Source organism: Hydra vulgaris, chromosome 13 (assembly GCF_038396675.1).
Source record: "Hydra vulgaris chromosome 13, alternate assembly HydraT2T_AEP".
Lineage (NCBI taxonomy): Eukaryota > Metazoa > Cnidaria > Hydrozoa > Anthoathecata > Hydridae > Hydra > Hydra vulgaris.
The window spans coordinates 26,607,440-26,626,570 of record NC_088932.1 but is presented as its reverse complement, the minus strand read 5'-3'; the positions used below and the strand labels follow the sequence as shown (position 1 = coordinate 26,626,570).

The following is a 19,131-nucleotide window of genomic DNA, read 5'->3' as shown; positions in this document are numbered from 1 at the left end:
TAACGTAGACGACAAATGGGCTAATTGTAAAATAGGTCCAATTAATCATGCTCGATGGTTAACCCTTTCTATACTAATTCTTTGTTTATACACTCGAGATATTTCTTTAAACGCAAGTCTGAAAAAGCTTACCCATTATATTGTTAAAGTTTATGCTCCAACATGGTTTCATATAAAGAAATCTTCCAAATTGCAAGATTCCTCCCAGATTCTGTTTTTCACTATTAATCAATTGAATCTTATTAAGTTTAATGATCTAAAAAGAATTGTAAAAAAAAAACATTCAAGGTAATGCTTTCTGTTTGATACCTGCAAATTTTCTCTACGCAATGATTAAAAATAATGATGAACAGATCAGGACTCTCGGATTTAAGACAATACTTACTCTCAGGAAACAGTAAACTTTTTAAAATTGGTTTTTCTATTTATAATATATCAGGCATCTGTATTCAAAGCTTTTTTAAAAATGTATTGTGCTGAATTTTATAATGTTAAGTTTTAATTAAGGTTATTAATTTTTTTTGTTTTTCGCAAGTTTTTTAAAAATAACGATGTTTTTATTTTTAGAAACAAAAGCAGTTATGGAATAGAAAAGAAAATCCCTCAACTAAATTGGAATGCTGGATATCTCTTATTGATATTGCTGATCTTGCTTATATCGAAATGGAGCCACCAACTACAAAAGAGTTTTTTGATAAAGATATTTACACATTCATTAAAAATAAAATAAAGCCTAATATTCAAGACCTCCCCTCTCATACCCAGAGCGTTGAGAGATGTGTCAAATCGGTTTCTGAAGCTTCTAGCACCATATATGGATTTGAAGCGAGGCATAAATCTATATTAACAAAACTACTTAGCAGAAAAATGCGTCAAAGGTTTATGGTCAAAAGGACATTATTCTTATTCGTACAATGATCTATTTTCTTAACTTGCTTGTTACATTATTTAAATAATTTTTTTTTAGTTTAATATTGCTTTTTAAATAACTAATTAAACTAATAATGATTATTTATTGGATTTTATTAAGCGTTTAATGAGATAATCGATGTAATACTACAAGTAAAAAATTTATACTTAAATATGAATTGGACTTGTAATATTTTTACTTAATAAAACAAAACGATAAAACGTATAAATGATTTTAAATGGTGTGTCAAACTTTTTTAATTGAAATTTTCTCTGCACGTATTGAAAAGTATGAAACCACAAGCAAAAAGTTATTATTTTTATACCAAATGTTGATAAGGGTACTGCTTAATTTTGATCGCTAATCAGCAAGCCGCCGTTTGACTAAACACCTTCAACTTGTTATTTTTTTGTTTTATATATATAGATACAACTTTCAGTACCTTACGATTTTTAAAAAAAGTGAAAAATCGACCTACCCTAATATATATATATATATATATATATATATATATATATATATATATATATATATATATATATATATATACACAGACATATATATATATATACACAGACATATATATATATAAATATATATTTTTTTAGTTAACTCACCTTCTCAAGGCTGAGAAGGCCACTACAGACGAGGAGGCTACTTATTTGTGGTTATAACCCTCTCTCAAGTGTATAACTCAGAAACACAAACCTTTGACGAACAAGGCCGCAATGCAGAAAAAAGAGTTGAGCGCGATACTACCAGAGACATGGTGAGGATTGAACTCGGAACCTCTCGCTTATAAAGCGAGCGCTTTGCCACTACACCACTATCGCAGATAATATATATATATAATATATATACATTTATATAATATATATATATATATATGTACATATGTGTATCTATATATATATGTGTATATATATATATATATATATATATGTATATATATATATATATATATATATATATATATATATATATATATATATATATATATATATATATATATATATATATATATATATATACTCTAGCGTTATTGGACGCACTTTTTCTACTTAAACGTTTTTTTTAATAACTAAAACAGCAATATCATATATTTCAAGTGCGTCTGATAGCGCTTCCGTTACAATATATATATTATAATGGAAGCCCTATTAGACGCACTGAAATATATGATATTGTTGTTTTAGGTCGAAAAAAACCCTGTTAAAGTAGAAAAAGTGTGTCTAATAGCGCTAGAGTGTATATATATATATATATATATATATATATATATATATATATATATATATATATATATATATGAAAAAAGATTGCCCACAACAAGAAATTTATAAAAGTGGTACATAAGTAGTATTTGTAGGCAGTAGTATTATGACTTTCTGAAGCCTAGAAATTTCATGAACCTTATGGAACTTTCTAGAATTTTCGGGACTGTTCTGGATGTTTTTAGAAATCTCTGAAAATTTCTGGAATTTTCTGGAGTCTTCTAAAAGTTTATGGAAATTAAAAAGATTTAAACTATATAAGCTGTGTGATTTAGGAAAGCTAATGATTATATATGAAGCTGCATTCACCAGATGGCAGTCAAATAATATAGAAGCATAATAACACTTATATATATAATTAATGCCTTTCAGAAAAATATTCAAGTATTATCTTCAATCAAAATTTCCTTTAAAAAAAGTGCTTCCACTACTAAAAAATACAAGATGATCTAGATAAATCTCGTACAATTTTATGAGTCACATAGAAAAAGTAGAACTGTTCCACTAGAATAACATTCATTAGAAGAACCACTTTAATAACATTCATTAGAAGAACCACTTTAAATCCAAATTGTTGTTGCTATCTGTTCTTGTGGGAATCCATCAAAGGGAGACCAGAATAACGCAATAACGCATAACGCAAATTGAGAAAGAAATTTATGGCAAAATTTGGCGAAATAAATCAAATATTCCACATTTAACGATACAAGTTGTTCAGGGAAAATGTACAATAATTTGTAAACAAAAAAATAAGATCCATTGAATAAAGTTTTCAACACCACAAAAAAATATAGTGAATGGCTCTGCGGTGAGGACAAAAGATTGTTTCATCATCAGATTGAAAGCAAAGGACAGGTTGGGTATACAACTGGAAAGACGGCGAGCTCAAAAAAATCTATTCAGTCTGGTATATTCAGAACATCTATTAAAGAAGCTGTTAAACTTAAAAAAACAATAAAAAAAACACTACATTTAGAAAGCTTGTCACTTTGATAGTAAACATATTAGTGACCAAAAATATCAAGTGTTATTGTTGAAGAATAAACAAAGAGAATTTAATTTGCAAGCATCTACTGGACACAAAAGCAGATACTGTTGTTGAAGGTATAACAGCTATTCTTGATGAATACAATTTATGGAAGAGTATAAAGATGATTGTAGCAGATACTAAAAATGTAAACACTGGAAGAAGAAATGGGATTGTCAGTCAGTTACAAAGACATTTTACTGAAATGAAACTGGAAGTAAACCAATTCATTGGTTGTCAACATCATGTTCTTGACTAAGTCCTTCGTGTAGTAATGGATGAAACATGGAGAAAACAACATGTTGCCTATTATCAAATATCCATTTATCCCAGAACTTGTAAAGAACTGCAAACAAGAACAGCTCAGGAAAAATTTCGGGATTGGTAAAGAAGTAACTACTGAAACAGCAGGATGGCATTATGATATGTGTGTGTGTGTATATATATATATATATATATATATATATATATATATATATATATATATATATATATATATATATATATATATATATATATATATATATATATGTATACACACACACACACACACACACACACACACACACACACACACACACACACACACACACACACACACACACACACAACTTGATTGCTTGTTCTGCACACTAGTTTGTTCTGGGAATTTCCAGTCTCGATGGTTCCAGAATCCAAATTTTTTTCACAGAGTTTAATGCTTTTTTTGTGAGTGTGCAAGCTGCTACATAGCTTCCGATAAAGGCACTGGGAAACTTCAAGTTGTCAATTGCACAATGTGTCAAGATCAATAGCAGCAAATTCTTCAAGATAAACTATTACTATATTTTTCCCAGAGGTTCTCAAATAATGAAGAGTGCATCTTTATGCATAATGGAGCCTCGTACCACAAGGCCGAATCTGTAATTAAGTATTTCGAAGAAGAAAAAATGATTTTATGGGTTAGCCTGAAAATTCTTTATAGAAAACATAAAGAACATCTTGGTGCTTTTAAGTTGAGAGATGGCTAAAAATATGAACAATACAAAGCAAGAACTTAAAGAGAGCCTCATACATGTTTAAATTCATAGTGAAGAGCTCCAAAAAACAGATAAAAACTGTAAAAAAAAACTTTTGAGCATATCATTTTTAAACCTTAATTGCAGCAAAAGAACACCATACTATTAAATTTAAGCTTTATGCTTCCTTTTATTTTTTTTTGTATATGGAAATTAAAAATCCAAATGTAAAATAAGAACATAATTATAAAAATAGTCACATAGATCAACATAACATAGAAATATTGATTTTTGCACCAAAGTTTATAAAGTTTTTTTTAATTTAAAAGTTAAGTTTTTTTACTAGCTACTTTATTCCATAATTTGTGCAGTGGTTATATTTATTCCATAATTTGTGCAATGGTTATATTTATTCCATAATTTGTGCAGTGGTTATATTTATTCCATAATTTGTGCAGTGGTTATATTTATTCCATAATTTGAGCAGTGGTTATATTTATCCCATAATTTGTGCAATAGTTATATTTATTCCATAATTTGTGCAGTGGTTATATTTATTCCATAATTTGTGCAGTGGTTATATTTATTCCATAATTTGTGCAGTGGTTATATTTATTCCATAATTTGTGCAATGGTTATATTTATTCCATAATTTGTGCGGTGGTTATATTTATTCCATAATTTGTGCAGTGGTTATATTTATTCCATAATTTGTGCAGTGGTTATATTTATTCCATAATTTGTGCAATGGTTATATTTATTCCATAATTTGTGCAATGGTTATATTTATTCCATAATTTGTGCAGTAGTTATATTTATTCCATAATTTGTGCAATGGTTATATTTCTTCCATAATTTGTGCAGTGGTTATATTTATTCCATAATTTGTGCAGTGGTTATATTTATTCCATAATTTGTGCAGTGGTTATATTTATTCCATAATTTGTGCAATGGTTATATTTATTCCATAATTTGTGCAGTGGTTATATTTATTCCATAATTTGTGCAGTGGTTATATTTATTCCATAATTTGTGCAGTAGTTATATTTATTCCATAATTTGTGCAGTGGTTATATTTATTCCATAATTTGCGTTTTGTGTAAAAAACAATTGGACAAATTGTGGAAGCACATTAAATATAATTACTTCTTATAAAACCTCAAAATTAAACTTTTTTTTTATTTGAAAATATTATACATATTCAGTTTGTAAAATTTTAAAATTTTATTTTATAAAAGTTGTTGAAGCAAAATATCATATGTCAGGAATTGTGTGGAACTGCATGCCTTACCTGACCAGAGCTTATATATGTATCTACAGTTAATTCCTGATAACCTCTAGAAACCAAAAAAATGGTTTGACTTGCTAAATGTTTGATTAAAGCAAACTCCCATTAAGTCGAACTTTGTATAATATGAGTTTGCGTTATATAAACATTAAATATATACTATTAAAATTAATAAAACATATACTAATAAAAGCGTGAAAAGTAGCTGTCAAGTGGTGTCTTAGGGTTTTTGCCAACTAAAAACTAAAGAAAAAAAAGTCCTCTAACTTTCCAGTTTGCCGACTGGAGTTAAATTGTCCAAGTCTTATTTTGTGAACTTAATCTAAAAAAGGTTCCAATTTGCAAAGTACAAAAAAGGTCCATGTTGCTGACTAATAGTATAAAAGTTCATTGAATGGAGGAAGGGTTGTTATATGTTACCCCTCCCCAACATAGAAAACATTAGGCTACGATTTAATGATTTTAAAGGATCAAATAAATCGGTCAGAGATAACAAATGCGCTTAACTTACCAGAATTAGCTCTCTCTCTCTCTCTCTCTCTCTCTCTCTCTCTCTCTCTCTCTCTCTCTCTCTCTCTCTCTCTCTCTCTCTCTCTCTATATATATATATATATATATATATATATATATATATATATATATGTATATTAAAACTATTTAAAAAAATAGAAATAAACATTGAGTACTGCTGAATTTGATTCAATTATGTTCATTTTTAGTCTAAAATGTCAAAATTGAGGTTTTGTAGGAAAGTCAAAAAAGTTTAGGATTTTTATACCAATAGCAAATATTTGTTATGATTACTTTTTCAGTAAAATAACTTTCTTGTTACTCGTTTCATCCAATAAAATAACTTTCTTGTTACTCGTTTCATCCAATAAAATAACTTTCTTGTTACTCGTTTCATCCAATAAAATAACTTTCTTGTTACTCGTTTCATCCAATAAAATAACTTTTTGTTACTCGTTTCATCCAATAAAATAACTTTCTTGTTACTCGTGCTATTTCATCCAATAAAATAACTTTTTTGTTACTCGTGCTATTTCATCCAATAAAATAACTTTCTTGTTACTCGTTTCATCCAATAAAATAACGTTTTTGTTACTTGTTTCATCCAATAAAATAACTTTCTTGTTACTCGTTTCATCCAATAAAAGAGATTTATAAAAGCAGTTATTATTTGTATTGTGCTAAATCAGCAAATAACTGCTACTTATTGACCACTTTAAAAACATTGTATTGCATACCCTCACCCTGAAGATAAGAAGTTTTATTTGAATTTCTTTTAATTTATAAATTATAAATATCTTCAAATTGTTTCTAAATTATAAAAACACATTACTGCTTGTAGGAAAATTGATAATTCTGTGTCATCTTATAAAACTACTATGTGTGATACTTTAAATTGTACTTTTTTAATGTAAACGCAATTTTTCTTTGCAAATGTAAATTCCATAAGAAAATTTTTAATGTAAATTTCATAAGAAAAGTTTCTCTTGTGAAGCAATTTGATTTTAATAATTGTAAAATGTAGAATAACATAAGTTGATGTCTGTTTTCGAAATAATGTTTTCCAAAATGACCCAAAGAATAATTTAAAAATTTGATTGCATGTGGGCCAGAGTGAAGTTTTGATAAATTTGAATTGCAACCAGTCATAGATTTTTAATCTTAAGTAAAAAGGAATTTTTACATATTATCTATCCTGCCTATTCAACTTGTTTTAACTTTATACTGCCTATTCATTTAGTGTCAACTTTTGAGAGCTGTAAACTAGACAATGTCTTATCCTGAATCAGTCTAGTTTTTACATAATATTTATTATTTGGAAAATGAATATGAAAAATATTATCCATGGATTGTTTGAACAAGTAAATTTCCTTTTTTAAATTGTTTTTTAATTCATTCATTTTTTCACTGTTGCATAATGCCATTGTTAAAAAATTTAAATTTATATTACTAATGTATATGACTAATATAGACCACTTTATGTATATGACTAATGTAAATGTATAATAAATATGATTAATGTAATGTATATGACTAATATAAACTATTGCAGTAGTGGTATAGTGATATAGGGCTCGCCATGTATGCAAGAAGTCCCGAGTTTCAAACCATCATGTCCCTGGTTGTACTGCACTAAACTTGTTTCTCCAGGCAGCAGTCTTGTTTGTCAAGGTTCTTGTTTCAAAGTTAATGAATTGAGAGAGGGTTATAATTACAACTAAAAAAAAATAAACACATCTCCGTGTATCCTTACAATTACAACCCAATCAATGAAATAATATAAATGAATCTATTGCCCCTAGCTCAACCCTTTCCTACAGTTGGGTAGGCGAAAGTAGACTTAGTTAAAAACAATTTGTTAAAAAATAAACATAGTATTTAGTCTTACTCAGCATTAAAAACTCTTTTTTCAAAAAATACACTGCATTGGGAAGTCATTGCAAAACAAATTTCTTTATGTATGGTTAAGTTATATATGCATAATTCTTATTATTATCTTAAAAGATTGTACAATTATATATATAATCTTTTAGGTAGATCTCTTGTTGCAAAACATTGTTTCTGATTCAGGCTGGTGGTACTTATGTAAAACAAATTTTATTAAAAATATCATTTGCTTATAAAAAAAATTGCAATACGCATGTCATGCATTTGTTTGTTTACCTATATATGTATGTATGTATGTATGTATGTATGTATGTATGTATGTATGTATGTATGTATGTATGTATGTATGTATGTATGTATGTATATATATATATATATATATATATATATATATATACATATATATGTGTGTGTATGTATATACATATATATATATATATATATATATATATATATATATATATATATATATATATATATATATATATACATGTGTATGTGTATACATATATATATATATAAATATATACATGTATATATATAAATATGTATGTATATATATACATACATGGAGATAGCTCTAAAGGATTGAAGTGCGGGGAAAAAAACTAGACAAAAGTTATATGCATAGACGGATACAGTAAAAGCATATGACTTTCTTGTGTTATTACTTGTGTTATTAAGACCCAAGATTGTGTCATTATTAAGACCCAAGATTTTTTTAATAATTAAATGTTTAAAAATCAATTAAAATTTTTATTATTTTCAATACTTTTTAAAGTTATTTTAAATATTCTTAGAGATGGTTATTTGCCTACCGACAAGATAGACTATTGTTGAATATTAATACCAACAATGGAATTGAACGTCAAAATCAATCTTTTAAATACAAATTTTTGGAAAGAAGAAAGACATCTTTTCTTACTACTATGCTTAGTGTTTGCATTGAAGAGTTCCTTCCGCACAATGGTCTCTATTTATTTTCTACTTATTCACTTAGGTGAATAAGTAGAAAATAAATAGAGACCATGACGAGAGGCTCATGCTTGGCAGATAAAGCAGGATAAAACTAAATTTACAATGCATTTTTTGACCTTGCCTAGAAAAGATCCAAAAACGCATTGTAAATTTTTTATGTTGAAAATTGTAATTTTTATGTGTTTTTTAAATCTGATACATTTTACTTTTACAACATCTAATTTAAATAATTCCTGTAAATCTTCATTAGTACATCAATAATTTGAAGTTTGATGAATTATTATTTAAATAAAAATATTAATTAAACAATATATTTACTCAACTATTCAAGAAAATTTAATTGAAAATGTTCTAGAACTTTCAAATGATGGGGACTGACATTTAACCATGCAGCCTACATAATGTGTATTTCTATGAAGAAAAATATATGTAATTTTTTTTTGCAACTGTTTGCAACTGCAACTGCAATATCTATTTTAATTGTGTATACTTAACAAAATCTATAATCATGGCATGGGTTTTTATGTAGGGGGAGGAGGGAGGGTTATCTTTTTTTCAATATTTTATATGTATTTACAAAAATTTATATTATATTTTATAATGAAGTTCAAAAATAAGAAAAAAAGTTTGGAAAGAGCAGGGGGTAGGGTGCAATGCACAGTAGATCAGAACAGCTATTTTTGAAAAAAAACTAATATAGAATTTAACCAATATTGTTATATTAACTAAATTTAGAATTAGTAAAAATATAAGGTCTCCACTTCGAGGGATATTTTTTTTATTATTGATTTTTTTTATTATCATTTTTTATAGCAACAAACTTTTTGTTGTCATATTCAGTTTTATACAAAATTCATAAAATACTCCGTATTTGCGCGAATGTTAAATATAACTGCTAAACCAGCCAGAATAAAATAAAATTGAATTAGAAGAAAAAATTGGAGTTTTAGGTTGGGGGGGCGGGGGGGGGGGGATTTTCCAAGTTTCCCCCAGTTTAAAAGCCAGTGTGGTAAATATTATATTAAAATTTTAGCAAAGATAAAAAATTGTAATTTTAAATTATTTATAAAACACTGCGCTGTAGTTATACCAACAATAATTCAAACTAAAATGACAAAATTGTTCTAATAAAGATTGTAACTTAGATATCATGTTTAAAGTTTGACAATTTTAATAGTTAAATTGCTTCATGTGGAAGTTGAATTCTAATAAAGAATTTGATACTGGTTTTCTCAAACTGCTAATATATGGATCAGATGAACATAACAGTCATCTTAGTATGTCTTCATTATTCTTCACTCTGGACATTTTACAACTAAAATGTTCACAATTTAAAAAAAAAAAATCGTGAACATTTTAATCGTAATTGTTTGTTTGTTGCTTCTTGAGATTCTTCTGATAACATGCCTATTGAAAGAGACATTCTTCTTATAACTGAATGACCATGAAAAATAATTTTATGAATACTTGCTGGCATGTAATACGATGGAAATAAATTTACATACATGCAAGCAACTTGTAAACAATACTCTTGGAATTTATCAGCATCAACATCTAGACTACAGGATAATGTACATAGGATTACAAAAAAGTTGTCAAGAATAGTTTTTGGTAAAACAATTATGTTAGATACTTTTTCAGATTCCCTAAAGAAATGAAGTGCAGTGTGGCCATCATTACTAGTGCCAGAGCCATTAGCTTTAGGCATGCCAAAAACAACCAAACCAAGTTCTTCAATTAATTTGCGATGAAATTCATTCTTCTTTTTTTTTTACAGACTGTTTTTCAACAGCTCCATATACTCGCCATTTCTTTATTTCAAATTTGTAGGCAACATGTAAAAAGCATTTCATGCACTTTATCCAGGAATGCAATGTTGACAAGCCATACTTAAGTTCATTTTGTAAATGGTTACTTTTTTTTTTGGATGCATCAATGTTTTTCATCTTGGATGGAGCTATTCCATGCACTAGGCAACATTGAGCTGAATTTGATTTTTCAGACAGTGTATTAGCAACCTTTCCTTCTATCATGGTTAATTCTAATATATGTTGCACCGTTGAACCATTTGATAAGACTGTTAACTCAACTTTTTGAGTTTCAACGAACTGTTCCTCTGCTTTGATGACTTCATTGGTTTCTTTTACATATCTAAACCTTATTGGTCTACAAAACATTGTTGAAGAAGGACGAGGATTAAGCCAGATTACTTTTTTTTCTGTACCAATAAATCCACTTAACTCCAATGGAACAAAGCAGATAATAAACAGGCTACCTTCAATATTAAGATTGCATACATCTTGATCTGGCGCAATTTGTTTATATATGGCCTGACCTGTTGCACCATCACAAACCATCTTAAAGTTAATCTTGACATGCAACTTTGTGAAAGAGTATTACTTTGTAAAGAGACCAATCTTAAAGCAGTATGATTTTAGAGACTCTGCATATTAATTGATGCTGAATAACTGTCAACATCCCAAGTTTCTATATCTGGATAGCATTGTTTTTTAGATTCTTTAACATTATTATATGCTGGATACAAGTTATTGTGGCCTTTAAATGCTGCTGCAGATCTTAAAAGTTGGTATGCATTTTTAGTGAGCCCACAATCTAAAATTAAAGCAAGTCCTTCATCAGCTGAAAATGTTTTTGCGCATAGTAAATTTCCTACTTTTTTACATTTTTTGCTTGCAGCAAATAATAATTCTTCTGGTGTATTTTCTTTCACCAAACTGCTTATCCTTCTTTGTTTTGTTTTGTTTTAATTGATGCTTTATTGAAATTAATTTTTGGTCTTCCGAATTTTTTTGACTTTTTAGTTTTTGCATAAGTCTTTATCTAACCAGGAGCTAAATTTCTTTTCAAAAAAAATTTTTTTTTGCATCTATTCCATTTTCTTTTATACAACACAATAAATTGATCCAATTTTAAACTATTACCACCAATATATGTACCTAAACATTATTGATATCTTTAGATAAAATACTCAAATGTTTTCTTTTATATAATGGTGTAATTCACATCTTTTCATTTTCTAAAATAAAAACTAGACTGTACATTTCATAAGTATTTTGTACATGAATTTATATAAGAGTTACTATACTAAAAAACAATACAATTACCATAAAAGCATTGCCTATTTTTTATAAACTTATCAGCAATGATAAATATTTTTTTGATAAACTTTTGATTAAATAATTTGGTCAAATACTTTTATTGTTTGTAAAACCACAAAAAAATATTTTTTCAATAGCAGATGTTTAACTGCGACGGTATAGGTAACTTTAAAATTTATGAACTTGTTTTTTAAAGAATAAAATGCAATAGGACTTTGATCTCTAGCTAGGTTTTTTGAAAATTTGGGTAATGTAAGAAAGGGATACATGCACAATGGCCCAGGTAGTGGACAAAACCATTTTTTCAAGTGTGGCAATTAATAAAAAAAAAGAAATATAGAAACAATAAGAAATATAAGTACCAAATATACTGTTCACAGTACAAATAAACACTACAACTAGCATAAAAAAGTTGTTGCTATGCAAAATTTGGTATCCATAGCAACCAAATATTAAAAAAATACTACTTTCATAAGTATCATTGACTTCATATAAATAGGCATAACAAGTATAGTGAGAATAGCATAAATAAAAAACCTGCAACTCCCAAAAATAACATGTTGCTATATAAAATAAGGTATCCATAGCATCCAAATAATAAGAAAAATACCTTCAAAAAAAGCCCAGACCTCATATTAGTACTTGTGCCAAATTTGATGACTATAGCATTAATAATTAATTAGTTATTATTTTTGTCTCAAAATTTGCCTTTCTGGTCCACTGTGCATTGCAAGCCTCAAAAATCAGATTCAAGATACCTGTTCTAAGCAATCAAAAAGATTCATACGCATCAACTTAGCATGCATATACTTTGCAGAGTCTGCGTGTTTAATATCAACTTTAAGCACTTTTGAATTTTTAGTTTAATTAAATGCCCTGCGAAGGAAAACGTTCGATATTGTCTGTTTTATTTATTAGTTAATTTTAGTATTGCATGATTTATGGACCATAAGTTTTGTGCTTGCATTTCATTAAAAATTATGCATTTCATTAAAAATTATCTTTTATCAAAACTTAGCAAGAATTTTCATAAGCGAAAGTCTAAAAGATTAAAAAATAACTTTTTAACATTTAACAAGTGTGAAATGTGAAAAAATACTTCTTATTCAATATAAAGTTTTGGTTCCTTTTACATAGTTTTAGAAAAACACCTTTTATTAAAAATAAAGTTGAAAATAAAATAAAAAAAATAGTAATTCTTATTTATAAGGTTTTAATTTGAAAATTTTAACAAGGTTTGTTTATTGCTCATTATTTTCTAAACTAGTTTTCAAAGACTTTTTCTCATCAGACACTTTATATGTATATATGACACATATGTGTATTTTTATACACATATGTGTATTTTTATAAAGTCAACCTTTAAAGGTTTGTGATCAGCAATTTAAAAAATGATAGTTGTTAAATGTTTATGAAAATTTAAATTTTTAGTTGATTCTATAGTAGTAAACTTAATTTCAAAGTTAGTAGAAACTTTTTATGAATTTTTTTTTTCATTTAATTACTGGTGATATTAAACAATGTATGTACTGAGCTGCTATTATTTTATAAAAGGAAACTGAAAATTATGACATGTGAGATGTTGTGTAGCTCATAACTGGTCATAAAAGGCAATTTGTTTGTATTTAAAAAAAAGCTAAAAAATTTAATAAAAAAGTTTGTGCTAATCATTTTAGACTGTTTTTAAAACCTCTCCACTTGACTACGTGGTACTGAGAATATTATATTAGCATTAAACCTCTCCACTTGACTACGTGGTACTGAGAATATTATATTAGCATTAAACCTCTCCTCTTGACTACGTGGTAATGAGAATATTATATTAAGACTAAACCTCTCCACTTGACGTGGTACTGAGAATATTATATTAAGACTGAACCTCTCCATTTGACTACGTGGTACTGAGAATATTATATTAAGACTAAACCTCTCCACTTGACTACGTGGTACTGAGAATATTATATTAAGACTAAACCTCTCCACTTGACTACATGGTACTGAGAATATTATATTAGTAGTATTAGCAATCAATCTGTATTTTACCAACAAGATCATCATTTTCATAAAAAGACTTTTCTGAAGGACCAATTTCATATAATGTTGCAAGCAAAGATTGAGTGTCTTTTTTAGATTTAATTCCATCAATTAATTTGCGAACTGTGGTGTGACCAGGCTCATCTAAAAAAATAGAAATTTAAAATTGAAATATAAAATTTAAGAAATGTTCATTTATAAATTGGAAAATTAAAAATAACCTGCTTCAGCGCACTCGTATCTAAAGTATCCTTGCGTAGGTTCAGGAAGTAATGGTAAAAGTAAACTCGGAAGAATTTCTAATAAATTTTCATGAAATGTACTCCTAAAATCAATTTAAAAAACTATATTATCTTAGCTAATATTCTCATAAAGAAAAGTGTTGCATACACATACACACAACAATAAAGTGTTGCATACACATACACACAACAATAAAGTGTTGCATACACATACACACAACAAAAGATATTAAAAGTGTTACATACACATTAGCAATCCCATAATTTTTTTTCGACAACCAATTTTTATACGGAGTGGTTAATGAGTGGTGTAGAGGTCATTATTATATGAAAATTTTTTTTATTTTTTATTGATAGAAGTATTTGCATTGATTGTTCAAAGTTGCGCTTTTTATGATTTTTGACTAAATTTAGGGCAATTTCCAAGCATTGACAGAATAGATTCTTATGTCAAATTCAGTTAATTTGTTCAACAATATTTTATTTATGTGTTCCTATACCAAAAAAAACACTGTGCTTATTAATTTAAGAAATATGTTGTGTCAATCTTCCACTGATTACGATAGATAAATTAACACTTTGGCTACTGTAAAGTGATTTTTTATTGATCTTTAAGCTTTTTTTCAGTCATACAACAAACCTTATGATTTTTACCTCATTTTGGTATCAAATGATATTTTTTTTTAAAGTACTGCTACTGGAGTCTTAGATCAAACAAATCCAAATCCAAAATAGTTTCTTTAAAAGATTGGGTAAAGAAATTTCGATCTTTTGTTGTAAACTAAACTAGATCAAAACATATCAATGTGATTCAAAAATATATACACACATTTTTTTTGTGGTTACTATAGGTGCTCCAAGAAGACCTAATGGTCGCATCACAGAGCACCGAGGAAAAGCATTTAACTTGGAAGTTTACGCTTGCTTCATGTTGAAAAAAAGCCTACAGTAGGCATTGAACCACAGATCAGTGAAGGATCCAGCATTTTATGGTGTTTGAGATAGCTAACAAACATGGCACAAACTTCAAACATTTGTATGTTTATAATTATGACATATAATGATGCTTTGCAAGTTATTGTAATGATTGGAGTCTGGGAAAAAAATTAGCCCTAAAATTTCATCCCCCCTGCCCCAAATGTGAGAGCAACAAGTTGGTAAAATAATTTTTTTTCTTTTCTTAATTAAGTTTATATTCAACAATAAATTTTAAGTTTCATAGTTTTATCTCTCAGAATTCATAAATTATGACAGTATAAAGTTTAAACTCCCTCAATTTGAGGAGGTTACAAATTTTTTATGGTCATAATTTTTGAATGCTTAGAAATTGAAAAACAATACTTAAAAATTATTGATGAATATAAATTTAATTTCATGAAATTCAACGCGTGTGAAATATTTGTTAATTTTCACCTAATTGTCTGATTTTTTTCTGCAAATTCACAATAATCTCTACACTTCTTAAAAGTCTAAATGTAAATAATTTTAAAATTAGAAACTTATACATTTTGTTTTTGCAAAAAAGTAATTTAAAATGAAGCAGTTTTATCTTTACATTACTATTTTTTACCTTTTATGGTTTTATGATATAAATACTTTATTCTCCAGCTTATTTCAGTTTTATTTATGGCAACATGAAGTTTATTTCAGTTTTATTTACGGCTACGGCTCTCCAACATGATGGGAGAAGGTTAACAAGAATAATGGTCGGTCAGGAAACTTAGCTAATTTTGTACAAACCCCCTTTAAAAAGCCAGGGCTAGAAGTAGGGGAACTGTATGAGAGAAAAAACATCTAATAAATTACTAATTGCTGTGTATTGGGCCTCAACACTATCGTGTCTAAAAACCATGTTTTTTTAATTTCATAACAAATTTGGGCTTTTTTAAAATACCACCAGTTAACAAAAATAATAGTAAAAGAAATGCACACAAACAGTATAGATAAAAAACCTTCCATTACTTGTAATGACGTTATTATATAGTTAATGATTTGTAAATTTCTATTAGCACTGAATGTTTGAAAATGCCCGTAAAAACTCAAAAAATGTAAAAATGTTATACTTTAAAAGAGTGAGGCAAGTATAAATAGCCATTCAAAATAAAAAATATAAAAATTTCATAAAGATTTTAATATCTTGGGAATGTTTTACGACACTCCACGTATTAAAAATTGTTCATGAGGATCAAAATATGATGGGCTAATACACATAACACAACAAAAGATATTAAAAGTGTCGCATACACACACACACACTACAAAATATCTCTCATGTACATTTAACTGAATAACAACACAGGCCTCATTCCAATTATTTTTAAAACAATTAATTCTCTGGTACCTCTTATACATTTTAGTTATGTTAATTTACATTTACGTTTTATAGTTTACAGTTTGTTTAAGAAACAGTTTAGCTATTCATAACCATGACAGTTAATTTTGTCACACCCTGAGAATTTTATTGTCACACCTTGAGGATTTTATTGTCACACCCTGAGGATTTTTTATTATTTTTTTAATATTATTTACATTTATTACATTATCTTAAAATATGATATTTTAAGCTTTATATATCCATTTAGAGTTAAAAAATATTCATAAAATTATTTAAATTAACTAAAAAAGTTCTGTGTGAACAAGTGCCTTGATCTTTCTCTCACTTGGAAAAGTATCGGCTTTAATGAGGTTTGATAAAGAAAAGTATAAAGAAACCTAGCAAAAATTATTTTTAAAAGTTTTCTTTATACTCATAGTTTCATAAACAATCTCATAAATTATCTTATGGATAAAAAGGAAAAAGGGGGAGACTTTAATTTGGGTTTGTCTTGACAAATTCACAAGTCTTTTTAGATTTGTTATCATGAAAAATGATTTAAATATGTTGAATATTAAAAAACCAAGATAACTAAAAATTATCAAAATAAAATTTAATTTAATTTAAATATAATAAGTTTTCAACTCAATATGTTATTAACAATTACGCCTTTTTCAAATCAGGTTTCAACAAATGTATGAAAAAATAATAATAATCTCAACAAAGACCTTTTATTAAATGAAATTGTTAAGTAAGGCTTTTATAAATTTTTTTAAATTGTGATGGGCTAAAGCCATTTAGCAATTTTGAAAGTATATTATTTAAAGCAATATTTGATCGCTAATTTCTGGGTAAAAGTTTTTATGAAAAAACAATTCATCATGTTTCACAAATAACCAAGTCACACGAGTATTTCCTTTAGTCATTTGTCCGTCAGGTTGAGAGAAGCTAATTTTAAAATTAATGCTCGTACATTCAGGGCCACTAGCATCACAATGAAATGCATGTCTTTAAACTTCATTTATTTGTTTACGCTTTTGAAGTTGATTAAAGTAATAATTTTTAATCATTTCTTTTTTTTGGCATATATCAATAAGTATTATTATTCTGTATTTGTATTACCTGGATTAACATCTGTTTTATACAAATATTTATAACATAATAGTTGTCAGAATTTTATGGAAGAACTTTATTTTTGTTGCAGTACATTTGTTGTTTTTTCAGCATAAATTTTTACAAACTGGTAAATATCAGTTAATTCGCCCCTTTACTGTGATATATCATTTTATGACAAGAAACAAATATTCATGAAATTGTGAGATGTGTTGCTGGTAATTGTGAGATGTGTAGCTCATAGTTGTGAGATGTGTAGCTCATAGTTGTGAGATGTGTAGTTCATAATTGGTCTTTAAGGATGTTTATTCATATTTAAGAAGAAAAAAGCTAAAAATGTTGGTGGTAATCATTTTATATAGTTTTCACGACTATATTTAATTTTTTTTTTTAATTTTTTTAAACTTTACTCAAGTTAACAAAATAATATTTAACTTAAATAAAAGATTTTAATTAGAATGCTATTAAAAAAAACAAAAACTATTATACCTTTGACATTTCGCAAGCACTTCGGTAATAAACCTACAACGTTGGTCATCACTTGCACTGCTATCAGCATATTGAATCCTATAAAAATGATATTAAATTTCATAAGAAATGGAAAACAAAGAAATATATAATTTTATATGCTTTCAACAAAAGCTTATTATGGCTGATAAAAGCACTAGCTAAAAAGACAAGGTTGTAAATATACTAATATAAATATAAAAATTCACTTAAACAAAATGAGATTTTTGACATCATTAAACTCTTTTTATTTGCTTTTTGTAGACATTTCCTTATTTAAACTACTGCAATCTAATAAATTACCATAAAAGTATTTTAATTAAGAACTAATTTTTAAAAATTTAAAAAAATTAATAAAAAGATTTTACTATGCACAAATGTTATGGGATGTTTATTTTATTTCCAGTTTTTTTAAATATAAAATAATTTCTTTTCTTTTGTCAAGAAAAAACCTTTTTTTTTCTTCTGTTGAGAAAAGAAAATAACTTCTTTTTTAAACTACTTTCTTTTCTTGACAGTGCTTTTTTTTGGTCAACTAAATTTATCATCTTGTATGCTGTACACTAATTTAGTCATCTTTAATATGTGGTAGAATTGTAGTGGTAGAGCGCTAGCTTCATAAGCGAGAAGTTCAAAACTCGACTTCCATTATGTTTCTGGTAGAACAGGGCTCAACTTTTCTCAGCTGTTGAGCTGCTCTGTTCTTTCTCAGCTGTTGAGCTGCTCTGGTAGAATAGGGCTCAACTTTTCTCAACTGTTGAGCTGCTCAGCTCAACAGTTTTTCAGCTCAAAAGTTTTTCAGCTCAACAGCTTTTTTCAGCTGAGTTAAAGAGTTAAGAGAGGATAGTAACCACAATCCTCTCTCAACTCAAAGTAGCCTCCATAACTGTATTGCCCCTCTCAGCTTTGAAGAGGTAAATGGAATAAAGA

General features: G+C 27.4%; 1 protein-coding gene across 1 annotated transcript in view; it reads right to left on the bottom strand.

Annotated features, from left to right (window-relative positions):
- Nucleotides 1-19,131, bottom strand: part of LOC101235711 (nuclear cap-binding protein subunit 1) — a 151,597-nt gene that overhangs the window by 44,893 nt on the left and 87,573 nt on the right. The window contains exons 18-20 of the mRNA XM_065816367.1: nt 18,184-18,261; nt 14,247-14,350; nt 14,035-14,169 (exon numbers count right to left, since the gene is read on the bottom strand). Coding sequence (XP_065672439.1) covers nt 14,035-14,169; nt 14,247-14,350; nt 18,184-18,261 — 317 coding nt within the window. The remainder of the gene's footprint in view (nt 1-14,034; nt 14,170-14,246; nt 14,351-18,183; nt 18,262-19,131) is intronic.